This window comes from Lagenorhynchus albirostris, chromosome 2 (genome assembly GCF_949774975.1).
Source record: "Lagenorhynchus albirostris chromosome 2, mLagAlb1.1, whole genome shotgun sequence".
Lineage (NCBI taxonomy): Eukaryota > Metazoa > Chordata > Mammalia > Artiodactyla > Delphinidae > Lagenorhynchus > Lagenorhynchus albirostris.
This window is the reverse complement of record NC_083096.1, coordinates 82,985,393-83,004,694: the sequence shown is the minus strand read 5'-3', so window position 1 is coordinate 83,004,694 and position 19,302 is coordinate 82,985,393. Positions and strand designations below refer to the sequence as shown.

General features: G+C 35.1%; 1 protein-coding gene across 4 annotated transcripts in view; it reads left to right on the top strand.

Moving 5' to 3' along the window:
• Positions 1-19,302, top strand: part of MAN1A2 (mannosidase alpha class 1A member 2) — a 165,824-nt gene that overhangs the window by 84,993 nt on the left and 61,529 nt on the right. For all 4 annotated transcript variants that reach the window (XM_060139225.1, XM_060139226.1, XM_060139224.1 and 1 more), the window contains exon 6: positions 13,232-13,326. In XM_060139225.1, coding sequence (XP_059995208.1) covers positions 13,232-13,326 — 95 coding nt within the window. The remainder of the gene's footprint in view (positions 1-13,231; positions 13,327-19,302) is intronic.

Genomic DNA, 19,302 nt, shown 5'->3' with positions numbered 1-19,302 from the left:
AGGGAAAATTGATATCTTCCAATCCATAAACATAGCACATCTCTTCCTTTATTTAGTTCTTTAATTTTGTTCATTGATGCTTCTAGTTTTTACAGATCTTATACATATTTTGATGGATCTGTACCTATTTCATATTTTTTGATGCTATTAAAAGTGGTACTGTACTGGTGGCGCAGTGGTTGAGAGTCCGCCTGCCGATGCAGGGGACACGGGTTCGTGCCCCAGTCCGGGAAGATCCCACATGCCATGGAGTGGCTAAGCCTGTGAGCCGTGGCTGCTGAGCCTGCGCATCCGGAGCCTGTGCTCTGCAACAGGAGAGGCCACAACAGTGAGAGGCCTGCGTACTGCCAAAAAAAAAAAAAAAAAAAGTGGTAAAATGTACATAACATAAAATAATAACATTCACATTGTTGTGCACTATGCAGTTGATTTTTATATTGACCTTGTGGCCTGAGATTATCATAAATTTACTAGTTAATTATAGTCACTTTTAAATGGATTTTAATAGATTCTTTGGGAATTTCTTTGTAACTAATCATGTTGTCAGTGAACAGAGATGTTTTATTTCTCTATATAGAGAACAGTTTTATTTGTATAGTTCTTTTATTTCTTTTTCTTGCCTTATCACATTGCCCAGAACCTTCACTAAATACAGAGTTAAATGGGAGTGGTGAGAGTGGCATTCTTGCCTGGTTCTTGATATTAGGGGAAGAGCATTTAGTTTTTCACCATTAAGCATAATGTTAGACATAAGGTTTTATTTTTTGTTGTTTGTTTGTTTTTGTAGATGCCCTTTATCATCTTGAAGAAGTTCCCTGCTATTCCTATTTGCTGAGGTTTTTAAAATCATGAATGGATGTTGAATGTTGTCAAATGTTTTTATGGCATTTAATTAGATGATTATATGGTGTTTCTTCTTTATCTGTTGATAATGTGAATTATGCTGGTTGATTTTTGACCATGAAACCAACCTTGCATTTTTGGGAAGAAACCCCACTTGGTCATGGTATATTATCCTTTTTAAATATTGCTGGGATTGATTTGATAATGTATTGTTGAGAATTTTTTTGTATCTGTGTTCATATGGGATATTGATCTACAGTTTTAATATCTTTTTGTGTATGTGTGTTTTGTATAAGAGTAATACTGACCTTGTAAAATGAGTTTGGAAGTGTTTCTTCTTTTTTTCCATTGGAGAAGTTTGTGTATAATTGGTATTATTTCTTCCTTAAATGTTTGGTAGAATTTCCCAGTGAAGCCACATGGGGTTGGAGTTTTTTGTTTTTGTTTTTCCCACTGTTTTAAAATGTATGTATTCAATTTCTTCGGTAGATATAACACTGTTCAAGTTATTTATTCTTGAGTGGCTTTTGTAGTTTGTGTGGCTTTTGTTGTTTGTGTATTTCAGGGAATTTGTTTCCTCTAAATTGTGGACATAAAGTTGTTTGTATTACTTTGTTATTATCCTTTTTATATCTGTAGGGTCTTTAGTAATGTTCCCCATTTCATCTTCTCTTTTGTTGTCAAGTCTGGCTACAAGTGTATTAATATTTCTATTTCAAAGAACTAGATTTTGTTTCATTGAGTTTTCTCTATTTTTGTGTATTCAGTTTTATTAATTTTTTGCTTTTATCTTTACTTACTTCTTGCTTTGGGGTTAAGTTGCACCTCTCTCCCCATTTCTTTTCCTGTTTTTTTCCAGTTCCTTATGGTTGGAGCTTGTTAGCTCATTAATATGACACCTTTTCTTATTTTATTTTACTGATTTATTTTGATCTTATTTTTTACTGAAGTATAGTTGACTTAACAATATTCTATTAGTTTCAGATGTACATAGTAATACAATATTTTCATAGCATATACTCCATAGAGTTATTTTAAGATATTGACTGTATTCCCTGTGCTGTACATTACATCTTTGTAACTTATTTTTTCCCAGTAGTTTGTAAGCATTAATATCATAGATTTGCTTCTCAGTCTTTCTTTAACTGCATCCTAAGAATTTTGATATGTTATGTTTTTATTTTCCTTTAATTCAAAATATTTTCTAATTTCTCTTCTTCCTTTTTGATTGCTGAGTTATTTAGAAGTATGCTGTTTAATTTCCAAATATTTGAGGATTTTCCAGATAGCATTCTGTTATTGGTTTCTAGTTTAATTGTTTAATTGGCAGTGAATAAAGAGCAAATTTATTGAATTTTTTGATATTTGTTTCATGGGCTAGACTATGGTCTATCAAAAAGAATGTATGCTTGAAAATATGTGTATTCTGCTGTGGTTGGGTTAAAATGTCAATTAGGTCAAGCTAGATAATAGTGTTGCTTGATCTTCTGTAGTTTTACTAATTTTCTGTCTACTTGTTCTGTCAAATATTAAGTTGAGGAGTCTTGAAGCCTCCAACTATAATTATGGATTTGTCTGTTTCTCCTTTCAGTCCTATCAGTTTTTACTTCATGTATTTTGGAGATCTCTTCTTAGGTGTGTACATATTTAGGATTGTTATGTTTTCTTGGTGAATTTGGTTTTTTATTGTTTTAAAATTTTTTTCTTTATCTCTGTTCATATTCTCTGTTCTTTAGTTTGTCTGATACTGTTATAGTCACTCTGACTTTCTTTCAGGTGGTATCGCGTGGTATATGATCTACTAGTATGTGGTATATGATCTACTAGTATGTGATCTACTTTTGAGCCTGTTGAAGGCTTTTTTCTTTTTTAATTGGGGTATAATTGCTTTACAGCGTTGTGTTAGTTTCTGCTGTACAGCAAAGTGAATCAGCTATATGTATACATATATCCCCTTTTTTGGATTTCCTTCCCATTTAGGTCACCACAGAACATTGAGTAGAGTTCCCTGTGCTATACAGCAAGTTCTCATTAGTTATCTGTTTTATACATAGTAGTGTATATATGTCAATCCCAATCTCCCAGTTCATCCCACCCCATTCCCCCCTTGGTGTCCATACGTTTGTTCTCAATGTCTGTGTCTCTATTTTTGCCTTGCAAACAGGTTCATTTGTACCATTTTTCTAGATTCCATATATGCGTTAATATACGATATTTGTTTTTCTCTTTCTGACTTCACTCTGTATGACAGTCTCTCGGTCCATCCTCATCTCTACAAATGACGCAATTTCATTCTTTTTTATGGCTGAGTAATATTCCATTTAATATATGTACTACATCTTCTTTATCCATTCATCTGGCGATGGACATTTATTTAGCTTGCTTCCATGACCTGGCTGTTGTAAATAGTGCTGCAGTGAACATTGGGGTGCATGTGTCTTTTTGAATTATGGTTTTCTCAGGGTATATGCCCAGTAGTGGGATTGCTGGATCATTGTTGAAGGCATTTTGCATCTCTGTTTTACCTTGATTTTTAAAGTTATTATTTCTAATACTTCATTTGACCTTTACAGTTTTCATTTCTCTGCTAAAATTCCTCGTTGTCTTCATGTATGTTTTCCACCTTATCCACTAGGTCTTTTACAGTAGTAATTATAGTCATTTAAAATTCTTTGATTATTTCAACTTCATTAAGTCTGATTTGTCACTTGCTTTGTCTCTAGAAAGTAGATTAATTTTTCTTGCTTTCTTAAGTATTTAATAATTTTTTATTTAATGCAAAATATCATGTGTGGATGAGACAGTAAAGACAGAGTTTAATAATATTTATGCCTGGAATAGCATGACTGTGCTATTAGTGTTAGGAGCTCAGTCAGTTTAGTCTGAGTTGAACCAGGTTTGGGTTTTTTATTGCTAAGGTTACCTACAAAGTACCACTGGCTTCAAATTCCTCTAACACTACCCTGTAATTAGAGTGGGCCTGTTTTGCAGGCAAGTTTTTCTTAATGCTCTTGCTCTACTGTCCACTTTAGGCATTCCCTGTATGCCTGTGCCTCAGAGAGGGTCTGCCTCTACACCCTGTTTCTCTCCCAGCCATGAACTCCTGTTACTTGCTACTCCATGCTTCCTAATATTTACCAGGTTAAACATTATATGATGTCTTTGAGATAGAGTATTTTTTTCTTACTTTCATGCCTGACTATGTAGAGGAAATACTAAATTGTTTGTGTATAGTTGACTAATTTGCATACCAAAAAGCATATGATTCAAAATTACCTATGAACAGCTTATGAAAGAGAAGTGTCAACCTCTGCCATTTCATTAGGCTCCTTATCTGAAGGTCGAAGCAAAATGTTGAAATTTTGGTTGCTGTTGTAATAGGAAAACACTAAAATGCTGAAAAAGTATACGTTACCAGTATTTCCGTTTTTTCAGTTTTAACTCCTCAGACTTCAGGGAGAAACATTGTGAAGTGGAGGGAAGCACAAGTACTTTGGAGCTAGAGGTTTGAGGCTCTGTTCTGCCTCGGCCTCCATTTCATAAAAATATTTGTCAAGCTATTTACCTTCTGTAATTTAAGTTTCCTCATTTATAAAAGAACGAGAGAGTTCACCTGAGAGTTGTTGGGGGGATTAAATTATGTGAAGGTGCCTGACAGTATCACCTGACTCAATAGATACTACTTTACTTTTCTTTCCTCTTCCTTTGACTTTTTTCCTGTGTGGTAAGTATACTGTTTCTAACAGCTGGGAAATCCTTCTACTTATTTAAAAATAGATAAGTTAATTTCTTAGGATAGAGTCTACTAAAAGGTAGAGAGAACGTTTTACTTTTCTGACTTTCTCATACAATCAGATTTCACTGACCATTTTACTTTCGTACTTGATCATTTTACATTGAAAGCTCTGACCCATATCTATTCCAGGAAACCAAAAATAAATCACTGAAATCTGCTAAAAATAAATAAAACACTGACTGTAAGATTATTCTAATACTGGATAGCCAATAAATTCCTATGTCTCACATAAGACAGAAAATTAACTATAATTTATAACATGGCAAACCACCTCTCTTATATTTAGATAGAGTGTAACTAGAATAAACATTTTATATGCATTCAGTGTTCTGGTGTGGGAACCAAATGAGGGTTATATGCCATCCTAACACAGTGTTCCTCTGTCCTGTGATTTATTAATATTATAAATGTGAATCTTTATAATATTTTCTCAGAACAAGGTTATTTATTTTAAATATTCACAAGTTTAAAAATATTGATGATTGGGCTTCCCTGGTGGCGCAGTGGTTGAGAGTCCGCCTGCCGATGCAGGGGACGCGGGTTCGTGCCCCGGTCCGGGAGGATCCCGCATGCCGCGGAGCGGCTGGGCCCGTGAGCCATGGCCGCTGAGCCTGCGCGTCCGGAGCCTGTGCTCCGCAGCGGGAGAGGCCACAGCGGTGAGAGGCCCGCGTACTGCAAAAAAAAAAAAAAAAAAAAAATTGATGATTTATTATGTTTACTTGAGACTCAGATATATGACATTTCTTTTACAGTATTTTCTCATTTTTTAACGGCTATCAAAGTGGCATCCCTTCCTGAGTAAGATAACAATGTAATTTATGTGGATAAATGCATCTGAAATCTGTCAGATAAAATAGAGAAATGGTTATGTAGAGTTTAATACGTTTCACAGAATATAAACACAAAATAAAAGAAACAACAACAGCAAACTTTTTCTTTACTAAAACACAATTGTGTACTTCATTGCCAGTAGGTAAGATCATTTCTGAATAAGTTCAGGGATATTTTCTTTTTTACTTTTGGTTGCGTTGGGTCTTCGTTGTTCCGCATGGGCTTTTTCTAGTTGTGGCGAACAGGAGCTACTCTTTGTTGCGGTGCGCGGCCATCTCATTGCAGTGGCTTCTCTTGTTGCGGAACACGGGCTCTAGGCATGCAGGCTTCAGTAGTTGTGGCGTGTGGGCTCAGTAGTTGTGGTGCACGGGCTTAGTTGCTCCACGGCATGTGGGATCCTCCTGGACCAGGGATCGAACCCATGTCCCCTGCATTGGCAGGCAGATTCCTATCCAATGCGCCACCAGGCAAGTCCCAGGGGTATTTTCTAAGGCAAATAGAGTGTCCCTTTTTTGCCCTAAAGTTCTGAATAAAAAAAGAGAAATGTTACAGTGTTAATTTTTCCTGATTTAAATATTAGCCATTATTGTCCTTATTGAACTAATTTTCATTATATTTTTGCTTCAGAAGTTACTGCAATTTCCATTGACCTCTGCATTTTCTGTAGATGTGTTAGTAATTGGATAAAACATTCCACTAAGCTTTGCTGACCTAGATACCATTTTAAATGTACTCTCCAACATTTCATCTTAAATATGTGAGTTCATCTACATATTTGTATACATTCATACATGTTTAAAGTCACAGTACTAATACAAATTCACAGTTGATTATGATTATGATTACTGGTTTGATCAGAAGTTAGAGTTTACCACATGATCATCCCAGTAGATGCAGAAAAAGCATTTGATAAAATTCAACATCCATTCATGATAAAAACTCTCACCAAAATGAGTATAGGGGCAACATGTCTCAACATAATAAAAGCCATTTATGACAAAGCCACAGTCAACATAATTCTCAATGGCAAAAAGCTGAAAGCCTTCCTGCTAAATGCTGGAACAAGACAAGGATGCCCACTCTTACCACTTCTATTCAACATAGTATTGGAAGTCCTAGCCACAGCAGTCAGACAAGAAAAAGAAACAAAAGGTATCCAAATTGGAAGGAAAGAGGTAAAATTGTCATTATATGCAGGTGACATGATACTCTATAGAGAACCCTAAAGTATCCACACAAAAACTATTATAACTGATAAATGAATTCAGCAAGGTAACAGGATACAAGATTAATATACAGAAATCTGTTGCATTTCTTTACACTAACAGTGAAATATCAGAAAGAGAAGGTAAAAAAATCCTGTTTAAAATCATGTCAGAAGACAGTTTAGGGCTACCACAGGTGCTAGAAATTTAGGGGTAAAATCCAGGACAGGAGAGAGCCACAGGAGAAGCCCCAGATTTGCATGCATGAAACTGTGTATTTAGACCACTTTGTTTTATTTCCCTATGTTTATCAAGCTATACCATAATTTTCTGCCTGAAATAGACTCTCACCCTTCCACATTCTCTGCCTGGTAAAGAACTTAAAACTTCAAAGTTTGTTTATTTTAAGCAACGCTACTGAATGAAGTTAATTTATATACAATAAAATGTACCCACTTTAAATGTATAGTATCTAATTAAATACATTTAAATTTTAACAAATGTTTGATATGCTGTTGGAGAGAATACAAACAATACAAACTTTTTGGAAAATTATTTTGCTTGTGTCAAGTAAGCATTTAAAATTTAAAATTCTCTGACCCACTAACGCACTTCTAGGAATGTATTATCTAAAAGTAACAATGTGGATACATAAGGTATACTCAGAAGGATTTTTTTCATTGCATTAGTGTTTGTAGTATCCAATGTTTGAAAACATGTAGTAGGCCAGTGTTTGCAAAGACCTGAATATTCATCTGGGGGCATGGTTAAATAAATTGATACATCTGCTACTATAGAATATTATACAGCTATGAACATAAGTTTGATATATTTCAACCAGTAAACATAGGCTTGATATATTTAGTGATGAAAGCAAGTTATAGACCAATAGCTTGTGTGTGTGTGTGTGTGTGTGTGTGTGTGTGTGTGTGTGTGTGTGTGTGTATGTTTCCATTCATCCAGTCAGTTAGCCATTGCAGTATTTGGGGCAAATAATAATAGCAGCTTGGACTAAGATGGGTTGTAGAGATGAGAGAGATAAATGATATCAAGGAAGATAAATTTAAAAGGATTGGGTGATATTTTGCAGGGGGAAATGAGGCAGAAGGAGGAGTTGGTCCCGCCTCCAGTTTTCTGGGTTTTGGTACTAGACCGATGGTTGGGCAGTTACTAGATATTGAAAACTTTAAGAATACTAGATTGGGAGGGGAAATCTCATCAGTTTGTTTCAGGTGTTTTGAATTTGAGGGGATTTTGCTATATTTAAGTAGAAATAAGTAGTAGACAGATGTAATGGATCTGGTACTCACTGGAGAGGTGTTGACTGGTGATATAAATTTGGGAGTCAGTTGCTTTGCTGATAATTGAAAACAGGCACACATGAACTTGCTCAGGGAGACAATTTAGAAAAGGAAGAGGAGACCTAGAATCAACCTTCAAGAAGCACCACATTAAAGGTCAAGTATGAGGAGGATGAGTCAATGAAGGAGGCAGGGAGATTGTAGTATTATTAAATACAAGGGAATTATTTTAAGGAGGAACTGGTCAATAATGTCTGAAAATGCTCTTTGCTCAAATGTGTGGCTAATCCTTAGCAAGATCCCTTTAAGTAAAATGATGGGAGCAGAAACTAGGTTGAAATAGGTGGAGTAGTGAGTGGTAGGAGAGGGAACGGATACAGTAAATTAGGCAGTTTTGTAAAAATTGGAAAGGTACTTATGATACTATGTTAGTAGCAGGAAATAAAAAAAAAGCACAGTATAAAATTTGTCTACATCTGTATCTGTATTTATATCTAATATAGTGAAATAGTAAAGCAAGTACATGAACTTGAGCTGCACTGCCTGGGTTTAAATTCAGACTTACCACTGTATGACCTTGGGCAAGTTAACTTCTCTGTTTTATACCTCAGTTTCAACCCTGTAAAATGGGAGTAACAATAATACTTACCTCATTGGGTTGTTGTGGGGATTAAATGGATTAATATATATGCTTGCCATTATCATCATCATCATCATCAACCCAACATTTTTGTAGAATATTGTAAAGAGGCCTTAAAACTTTTATATGTTAACATTGAATATCTCAGGGAGATGGGGTTGGTATGGAGGAGAGAGAAGATAATTTACTTGTTTACTTTAAATCTCTGTACACTTTGTTTTGCGGTACGCGGGCCTCTCACTGTCGTGGCCTCTCCCTTTGCGGAGCACAGGCTCCGGACGCGCAGGCCTAGCGGCCATGGCTCACGGGCCCAGCCGCTCTGCGGCATGTGGGATCTTCCCGGACCGGGGCACGAACCCGTGTTCCCTGCATCGGCAGGCGGACTCTCAACCACTGCGCCACCAGGGAAGCCCCACTTTGGCTTCTTAAATCAATTCATTCAACACTTGTTGAGCATGTTGAATACACTAGGCGCTCTTTTAGGTACTAAGAATACAACAGTGAATACAAGAAAAAAATTCCTGTTCAACCGTGGCTTACATTCTGCTGTGAGGGTAAAAGGCAATAAACAAAGTATATATGGGAGAGAGAGTGTGTGTATACACACACTTACATACACATATATACACTGTTAGTGATAAGTGCTCAGGAGAAAAATAAAGCATGGAAGGGGATAAGGGGTTTTTAGTTTCAAATAGGATGATCAGGGAGTGCATGTGAAGATAACATTTGTGTAAAGAGCTGCAGGTGATACGAGAGAGCCTTGAGGATTTCGTTTATAAGAGCATTTAGTTGAAAGGAACAGCAAATGAAAGTTAAAGTTAGTGAAGAAAAAGCATAACTGGCATTCTCAGAGAATAATAAAAGAGGTTAGTGGGGCGGGGAGAAAGGGAGTGAGGCCACAGAAGTAATAGATTTATTTGGAAAAAACATATTCTGTAGGCTTTTAAAGAGCTGTGGCTTTTACTCTGAATGAGGTGGGAAGTCATTTGAGTGTTACGAACTCTTGACTTCTATTTTACATTCTAACTCTACTAGGTTGAAAACAGATTATTACTTTAGTAAATACTCCAATTAGAAAAGAACAACTAAAAGTGTACATGGATTCTAATATCACTTCCCTCCCCAAGAATCTACAGTGCTTCTGTGTTATCTGTTGTGTTACCCTAAGTTTCATTGCTTATGTTTTAAAGCTCTTCATAGTCTTGCCACATTTTACCTGTTTAATCCCATTTCCTCCAATTCTTCCAGACCTAGGTAATTCTTCTAGTCCTAATTTTTCTAAACCTAGGACCAGTTTTAGCATAGTTCCGTTACTTACAATTTGTTCTGGTAAAAATAACTGGGAGATTTTACATCATGGACAATGAATACATAAAAGTTTTTTTTCTATAAATAAATGTCTTGGAAATCTTCATTTAAGTGTTGTTGAAGCTCTTAAACATGTAAATAATTGATTCACTTTCATCATCTCATTAGTCAAGAGTCCCAGTTGCAGAAAACAATCTGTTTTATCAAGTGATTTATTAGAAGGTACTGGCCAGCTAACAGAATCTTTGGGAGGGCCATGAAATCAGATATTTTTGTTACATATCTTGGAAACATGCAGGCAGGAGAAATGCTCAAGCATACCATGTGGCTTTCATGGTATGATCCAGCTCCATTCCCTCTGTTGCCCACATGTTATCTTTGAAGCTAGGCACCAGTCACTGGAACTTCTGTCAGAGCCACCACAGAAGAATCAGACATTGTCACCACTGTGCTTGAAAGATCACTGCTTCAGATCATTTACTTCTTCCTTCCAAATATTGCATCTTTATGTATACTCAGCAATGCCTAGGCCTTGTCTCGAGCTTCAGCTGGAGTGGAGTCTGGAAAATGTTACGTATAGTTATCCATCCTCTGCAATGTATGAAGGTATGCTTGAAAGATCTGAGTGAGTGTTGAGTATCTACCACATTCATAATAAAAAAAATGAAAATAAAAACGACAGTGGAGTATCCTTTTTCAATTATCAGATTAGCAGCAATCAAAAGTTTGACAACTTTTATGTTAACAAAAATACAGGGAAACAGCTGGTCATAAATTCCGGTAGAAATATAAATTTGTGTAATGTGTAGAGAACAAATTGGCATTAACTATTAAAATTACAAATAAATGTACCCATAGATTCAGTAATTCCACTCTTGGAATTTATCATACAGAGTCACATAGTTTGGAAACATACGTCTAGCAATAGGAGACTGACTAAATAAATTACAGTATGATCTATACAGGGGAAATTCTGCAGCCACTAAAGAGAAGGATGTGGAATGATTTGGAAAGATCTCCAAGGTACAATAAATGAAAGAAGCAAGTTGAGCCTAGAGTATATGATATTCTGTGTTTGAAAGACAAAGACATGTGTGTATAAACTGTAATAGAATTTCTATTTCTGAGAAATGGAAAATGAGGATTTGATGTGACATGCTAGGAGCCATGTATACCATAGAACTGATTTAGCACAAAATATTTACTAGACATTTGAGAAATCGATAGCTATTTGCATTGTATCAATAGAGGGAACTGTGTGGTCAAGGAATAAGACTGGAAAAGGGACTTATGTTTTACTTTGATACTTTTTGGATTTTATATTATTTGCCTGCATTGCATACTAACTAATTTGTTTTAAATTAGCTACTGCTGTTGTCTGCCAAACTATGTTTCTGCAAATAAGGAGTGTAAAGCTGTGGTATATTTATCATTAAAGATTTTGTATATTCCTGAATAAATTAAGAATTCTATATAAGGAATTTTTTCTCAATGACATAAGGGTGGTGTATTTTGGCGTCGTGTTGTATAATTGGTTACTATATATGTTAACTGACATAAGAAGCTGAAAATTAGAAAATGTGTCACTAATTACTTCTGGAAGTGAAATGAGAATGCTTTCTATTTAGAAAACGCTTATGTTTATAAGTTAATTTGCTATTTTGAATATTAGTTTTATATGTAAAAGATGTGATAATATGTGATTAACAAATACATAGCATTAATATTAGTTCTTAGATAAGAACTTAGTCCCTTTGTCCTCATGGTAAAGCATGAGGTAAAGAAGCAATACTCTTTACTGTATAATGTAATTTCTCTTTACTAACATATAAATGTTAATACAGAGAGAACTGAGTTTTCCATTTGCTTTTCTGAGTTAATGGAATGAATCTGAGAAAATTATTAAAACTTTTACCTTTTTACATTTTTTTTTACATTGTTACATTTTTCACTGGTATTTTTGTGTTAAAGTAAGTATTCAAGGAAATGGTAAATTGTAGATATATGAGAATATCTAATTAAAAGTTCTGCTGAGCTTTTCCTTATTTAAGGAACCTTGAAAAATTATCTTAACATCATATTGCTTTTCTACTTGCACATACTCCTCTCTAATTTAGACCCCCAATAATGTTGGTATGCTTTGTTAATATAATGTCACCTTAGAACTTTGATCTAGTCCTGGCTTTCAACTACTTACTTATTTGAAAAATCTAATAATATTTTAACAAAAATACTTGACTGCAATGAAAAGATGGAACCTTAAATGTCCAATGAATTTGAAATTAATTTGAGAGAGGACAGATTTGGGGCATATAGAAGAACACGCCACTTTTCCTAGTAGGATATTATGACCTAATCTCAGTTTTGAGTCTCTGTTAAGTCAGTAGTCTTCAAAATGAGGTACACAAATCTGTTGGTATATGCTAAGAATATTAGAAATCTTATTATATACGTCTTGGTAATAGTACATGGTTTTGAAAGTTTGAGAGCCATTGATATTTAGGCAATTTATTGGGTTTTTTTTGTTTGTTTGTTTGTTTTGCGGTACGTGGGCCTTTCACTGTTGTGGCCTTTCCCGTTGCGGAGCACAGGCTCCGGACGCGCAGGCTCAGCGGCCATGGCTTACAGGCCCAGCCGCTCCGCGGCATGTGGGATCTTACCGGACCGGGGCACGAACCCGTGTCCCCTGCATCGGCAGGCGGACTCCCAACCACTGCACCACCAGGGAAGCCCAATTTATTGTTTTTTGTACCAAAAAAAGCAGCAGCTGGGACCAAGGGGTGAAGCATTTATAACTCATAAAATAAACTTGGAATGTGAACATAAACATTTTCTTTTCTTTTAATAAATGTGGCTGAACCTTAATGGAGAATGTTGAGGTATTAACAAGCTTATGGTAATTCAAGGGCATTTATCCAAATTGGGTTGCATCTCTTTCTTTTGTTTTAATATTTGTACTAAGCTTGTATACCATGGATGAAGATTTCATAGCCTAGTGTTTTCTCTCAGATTTTTTTCCCAGTTGAAAATAAAGATAATATCAACACCAAAACCATGTCCTTCCCTTTCAATTAATTGCAGTTTCTGGCCATTTCACGTTGGGTAGCTTTTTCCTCAGTATCCATCCACTTTACAACCATTTTCTCTGATTGCTGTATGCTCTGTGGTACCAAAAGAGATGCCATTTTTTTCCCTCGTACTTTCATGTATCCAGTACATTGTGGTGTGCATCCTATAAGAGACCAGGAAATATTATTGACAACAGTAATTTCATAAGTTATGAATGTTCATGTTTTTATCTCAGATATTCAAGATTAAAGCAGTCCAATTGGCTGAGAAACTCCTTCCTGCCTTTAACACACCTACGGGGATTCCTTGGGCAATGGTGAATCTGAAAAGGTAAATTCTATTTTTATGTGGTTATTCCTGTTCTAAATAAATTAGATTAACTGATTTTTTGACCCTTTAAAAAGGTATTAGAAATTTCTAATGATCAGCCCCCACCATACTTTTTAAGATTTAAACTGTTTTTCTCTTCATATGTACAGAAGCAAACTGTTTTTCTCTTCATATGTACAGAAGCATATTTCTTTAAAACATTGTCTGATTTTTAAAATATGTTCTTTACTTTGAAACAGTTCGCTTGCCGTAACCGTATTCCAGTTTCTACTGCTTGTTTCTCTAAGTCTAGATTTCTGTCTCTTACAAAATAGTTGGTTCTTTATGATTTGCTTATTCATTTCCATTTAGTGCTGTAATGGATTCAAAGTGCTTTCCCTCTTTTGTTTTATGTACACGGCATGTTGATCTTCTTCTAAGTCAAAATGGAACACAGTATACCTTAAAATCAGGACTTCCTATTGCTGAATGTCTTACTGATGATAAAGGAAGACATAATTCCTGACATTGACTATAGGGTCCTTTTTATGGTATTTACACTGTTGAAGTTCAAAGTGAGGCATGATTCTGTGACAGCTTTATTTGGGAAAACTAATCTGTTTTAGTCATTTCTAATGGAGAACTTTATAAAGTTTTAATTTTCACTGAGAAATCAGTATTTAATACTGAACATGACATCTAGCTTTACTATTCTTTGATGTCATGCAATATATATATAATGTAAACTCCCTGTTTGTGAGGAAAAAGCTAGCTAGAGTTCCAGACCAACCTCCACAAAAGGATGTGGTCACATACCTGTTCTCGGTCCTTAGTTTCATGATAGATTTTCTGATGTTTCCTTCAGTAGCATTGTCAGAGTCATATCATATAACTTTCTTAGATAATAAGAATTTTAACTTAATTAGCTTACAATTTAAGTCTGAGATGAAGAAAGACTGCAGGGTGTTACTATTATTATTATTTGTGTATATAGAAAATAACCGAAAAATCCAGCATTGCGGAACTTCAAACTTAGATTGAGATGAAAATAGAAGGGTTTTCAAGGACCATGTCTTGAACATAAGTTTAATTTTCATGTTGTTTCTTTGTATATATTCATACACATACGTATTTTACTTGGGTTTACCGACCACAGATGTAATTATTTACCTATTTTTTAAAGGTTTTTGTTTTTGATTGAGTTCTACATGTGTCTCATAAACAGACTTTCTTCCAATTTTGCTGTCTGAAAGCCAACTCATGTTAATAATCTAACATTATTTATCTCCTACAATATGATATGCAGCATATAGAAGCACAAACATAGATACCGGTGGAGCTTTTAAAATTTTTTATGGTTTGTTTGGATACTTGCTTTTCTACTTCTTATTTTTCTCACGCAACAAAATCTCACGGAAATACTCTTCCAGGTCATGCCACAGAACTTTAAATCAATCTTTGTGATGACTACATAGTGGAATATAGGATGTATTATAACACATAGGTTATACCATAATTTGTTTAATCATTCCATATCAGTGATATTTGTTTATTTCCATTATTTTGCTACCGTAAACATTGTTACAATGGCATCCTGTTATATGTGTCCTTGTGTAGTGGGGAATTTTCTCTGAAAATGATTCTTAGGAATGTGATTGCTGTATCAAAGGGCATATGTCTCTTTTATCTTTGTGGGGTAGATTCCCAAGTGTGGAATTGCTGGATCAAAGCATATATGTATTTTTAAATTTAGTAGTTACTCCCCAGATGTTTTCCAAAAGGCTGTAGGTCATCATATTTCCATCAACAGTGTGTGAGAGTACCAAAATGTCTACAAGTATATGTTCTGTTTCATTTTCAAGAGACTGATGGCTATAAAGTGTTACTATTGTTATTTTCATTTGTATTTTCTGCTTAGTGAATTTGAGCATAAATTTGTTGGACATCTAGATTTGTTTTTTGTGAATTGTCTGTTCCTAGTGTTGATTGGATTGTTTGTCTTTTTCTAGTTAGTTTATAAAAGAGCCTTGTAGATTATAGAATTATTTCTTTTTTCCCTGTTCTACTACTTGTTTGTTATCTTTATTTATAATAATATTTCATTCCTAAGTTTTAGATGTTTACATATTCAAATATATCTTTTATAACTTTGGGGTTTTCAGTCTTGGTTAAAAAGATTGTCTTCACCTATATTTTATAGTCTTCTGGATTTCCATAAAATGTTTTTATAATACTACTTTTTTAAAAAAAATCATCAAATATGATGTTGACTGTAGATTTTTTAATCAATTGCCTTTATCAGATTGAGGAAGTTTTTTTCTCTAGATAAACTGTTAAAATAACTTAGAATAAAATTATTCAAAAACTCATTAGATACTATTCTTACTAGGCTCTTTGTGAGGTGTTTTCACAATCTTAAATGTCATTTAATTTCCTAACAACCATGTGAACTAGGTATCATGAATTCTCACATTATGGATAAGGAAACTGAGTCTCACAGAAAGCAAGTGTCTTTTTTTTTATTGTGGTAAATGTCACATAATAAAAAACATAACTATTTTAACCATATTTAACTATATAGTTCAGTGGCACTAAGTACATTCATATTGTTGTGCAACTCTCTCTATCATCCATCTCCCGAATTTTTCACCTTCCTAAACTGAAACTCTGTCCTTCTTAAACACTAACTCCCCATTCCCCCTCCCCAATCCCCACCCCCCACCCCTGACATCTACCAGTGTACTTTCAGACTCTATGAATTTGACTATTCTAGGTACCTCATATAAGTGGAATCAAACAGTATTTGTCTGCACCTAATGTATATTGGAATGCATTTTTAAGGTTAATTTAATATATGTCCTGCAAACATGGTACCTTCTTTTTTATTCTTCCCCTGTGCTATACAGTAGGTACTCACCAGCCATCTACTTCATACATAGTAGTGTACATACGTCGGTCCCAATCTCCCGGTCCATCCCACCCTCCCCCACTTGGTGTCCATACATCTGTGTCTCTGTTTCTGCTTTGCAAATAGGTTCATTTTTCTCAATTACACATATGTGCGTTAATATATGATACTTGTTTTTCTCTTTCTGACTTACTTCACTCTGTATGACAGTCTCTAGGTCTATCCATGTCTCTGCCAATGGCACAATTTTGTTCCTTTTTAAGGCTGAGTAATATTCCATTGTATATGTGCCATATCTTCTTTATCCATTCCTCTGTTGATGGACATTTAGGTTGCTCCCATGTCCTGGCTGTTGTAAATAGTGCTGCAGTGAACACTGGGGTGCATGTATCTTTTGGAATTATGGTTTTCTCTAGGTATATGCCCAGGAGTGGGACTCCTGGGTCAGAGAAGGCAAATATCTTGCTCAAGGTCCTACAGTTAATTAATGGCAGGACTAGGAGCCTATGTGCTACATCAGTAGTTAAGATTATTATTCTTATTTTCTACATCTATTTCAGCTCCTCTACCAAATCATGTATTACTCTATTCTGCTTACACTTTAGTGGTAACTATAAGATATGGTTCTTGTGTCTAAAAAAGCTCATAATTATTCCATACTTGTCATTTGACTTACCTAATTTAATATTCATCTAGGTGATACAGAGTTTAAAAAGTCAGCTAGTGCTAAAAGAACTAAAACCAATAACATCAGTCCTTCTATGAGAGAAAGATTCATATTTTTTACTTCCTCCTAAAAGTAGAAAAGACCTTAGAGAATGGTTTAGAGTTCTAGTAGGAATAACCTGTGAGCTCTGCTACTTGAATAATTAATCTAGACTTCCAGTTCCAGCCATGGAATAGCTTATATCAAGTTAACCCCCCCACTGAAAACAATCATAAAAGGTCAGCAAGATGGTTTGAAGGGATTAGAGAGCAATTAATTAAGGGGGGACCCAAGGGGCTGTGATCCTAAGAGAAGGTCTTCTCCGTAGAAACACTGGCTTTACCTCTGAGGGCATATTCTAAATTATGGTGCATGGCAATTGAAGCCAAGCCTAACATAGCAGTCATTTAGGGCAAAGAAGACTATGGTCAGGTCTTGGAGCTGCCAGAATGGCTGAGATACGAGGGACAAGTGTCTCAAGACAGGAAGGAATTGCAGAGGAAAAGCCCCAAAATTTATGTACAAATTTTCCTGAAATTGTTGGCTGATTCTATACCTGCCCATGCAGGGGGACTCAAAAGAACTAGATAACAGCATTTGGAAGCTTATTTATCAGCTACATGTACTGGCGAGACATAGGTTAGTGTTTAAGCCTGCCAAGGTGGAGGGCCCTGTGAGGCTGTCTGTAAAATAAAAAGTGAAAAATCTTGTTTAGAATTTAGTATTTTGAGATGTTTAAATGCACTATGAATGAAACTTTCATTTGGGACTTTGGGACAGAAGTTTTTACATGGAAATGGGATTTTGTGTTTATACTTGACTTTGCTATAATCCATTCACCATGCTGATGCCTAGGTAATCTTTCTAAATGGTATGCTTTATTCTTTAAATATTATGTTACATTCCTTAAAATTCTCCATGATGTTCCATCATACTTAAAATTAAAAAAACTTTAAATTTCACCATAGCGTACAGAATTTCTGCACAGTTTGGATTTTACCTAGCTTTCTAACCTCATTCTGTATCATTCACTTCCCCTTCCTGAGCTCCAGCCAACACTAGCCAACTTTTTCCTCAGGGCCATTGCATTTGCTATTTCCTCTGCTGGGAATTCTCTTCTTCTGTTCATCGCTAGCTCCTTCTCGTCATTCAGGTCTCAGTTTAAAGTGTGTCATTTTAGAAACTCTTTGAACATTATACATAAAGTCTTCGAACTCATTTTCCATCACTAGTACTCAGTATTCTATCACTCTATTTAATTTTCTTCATAACAATTATCACTATTAAAATGGTCTTACTTATTATGGAAACAGGAATGTTATATGTCAGGTTCACTACTATATGTCCCAGATAATAGTAGGCACTTAATATTTGTGAAATGAATGACTGTCCTACATAGTTACTGTATCCATATTTCTTCCTTGATTCTCATGTCTGGCTTCAAAAAAATACATTACTGGCATTTGCCTGTCATAATTTCAAAAACAATATAAAAATAGCACCAAAAAATTAACGAACTTTCAGCAAGGTAGTGATATACCCTGATACCTATTTTAATGTTTTCTCAACACATAAATAGAACATATCAAATTGAATTGCCAGTATACAAGTAGATATAAAGGGGAAAGTTTAACAAGTACATGGTACTGGGAAGACAGAGGTTAGTGTTTAAAGCTGCCAAGGTGAAGGGCCCTTGATAAACACCCCAGGCTTTCAGCTGAGATCCCAGAGGGCCACTTCCTAGAGGGAGAAGTAAAACTGAAATAGACTACCCTTAACAAAGCCTAAAACCAAGGTAATCAGCCTATACTCAACCTATGTTTGAGAGGAAACTTAACCTTCTGAGAAAGAAGATAACATCCAAAAAGTCTACAATTTTTCATTTATATAGTTTGGCTTCCAAAAAAATTTATAAGGCAGGCTAAAAAAAAAAGAAAAAAAGTAAGAAGATGTCCTAGACATATATCTGCACAAATGAGATGTACACAAGATTATTCACTGTAAAAGTTTTCATAATAGCAAAATATTAGAAATTTGCCAAAGGACCACTATAGAGGATTGATTAAATAAGTTATGTCTATTCATATAACATAGTAGTTTTCATACAGGCACTATGAGCATTTGAGGCAGGACAGTTCTTTATCAGGATACTGTCATGTTACATCTTTGGCCCCAGCACAATAACTGTAAGTTGCACCTTCAAGGTTTGAAACAACTCAGAATGCTCTCACACATTTTCATATGCCTCTGGGGTGAGACATTTCAATTGAAAATCATTAATGTCATGGAATTCTGTGCATCTATTAAAAAAATAAAATGAGAAAGTTGTTTATGAACTGATACGGAATGCCTACTGAGGTACATCTTAATAGCAAAATCCGAC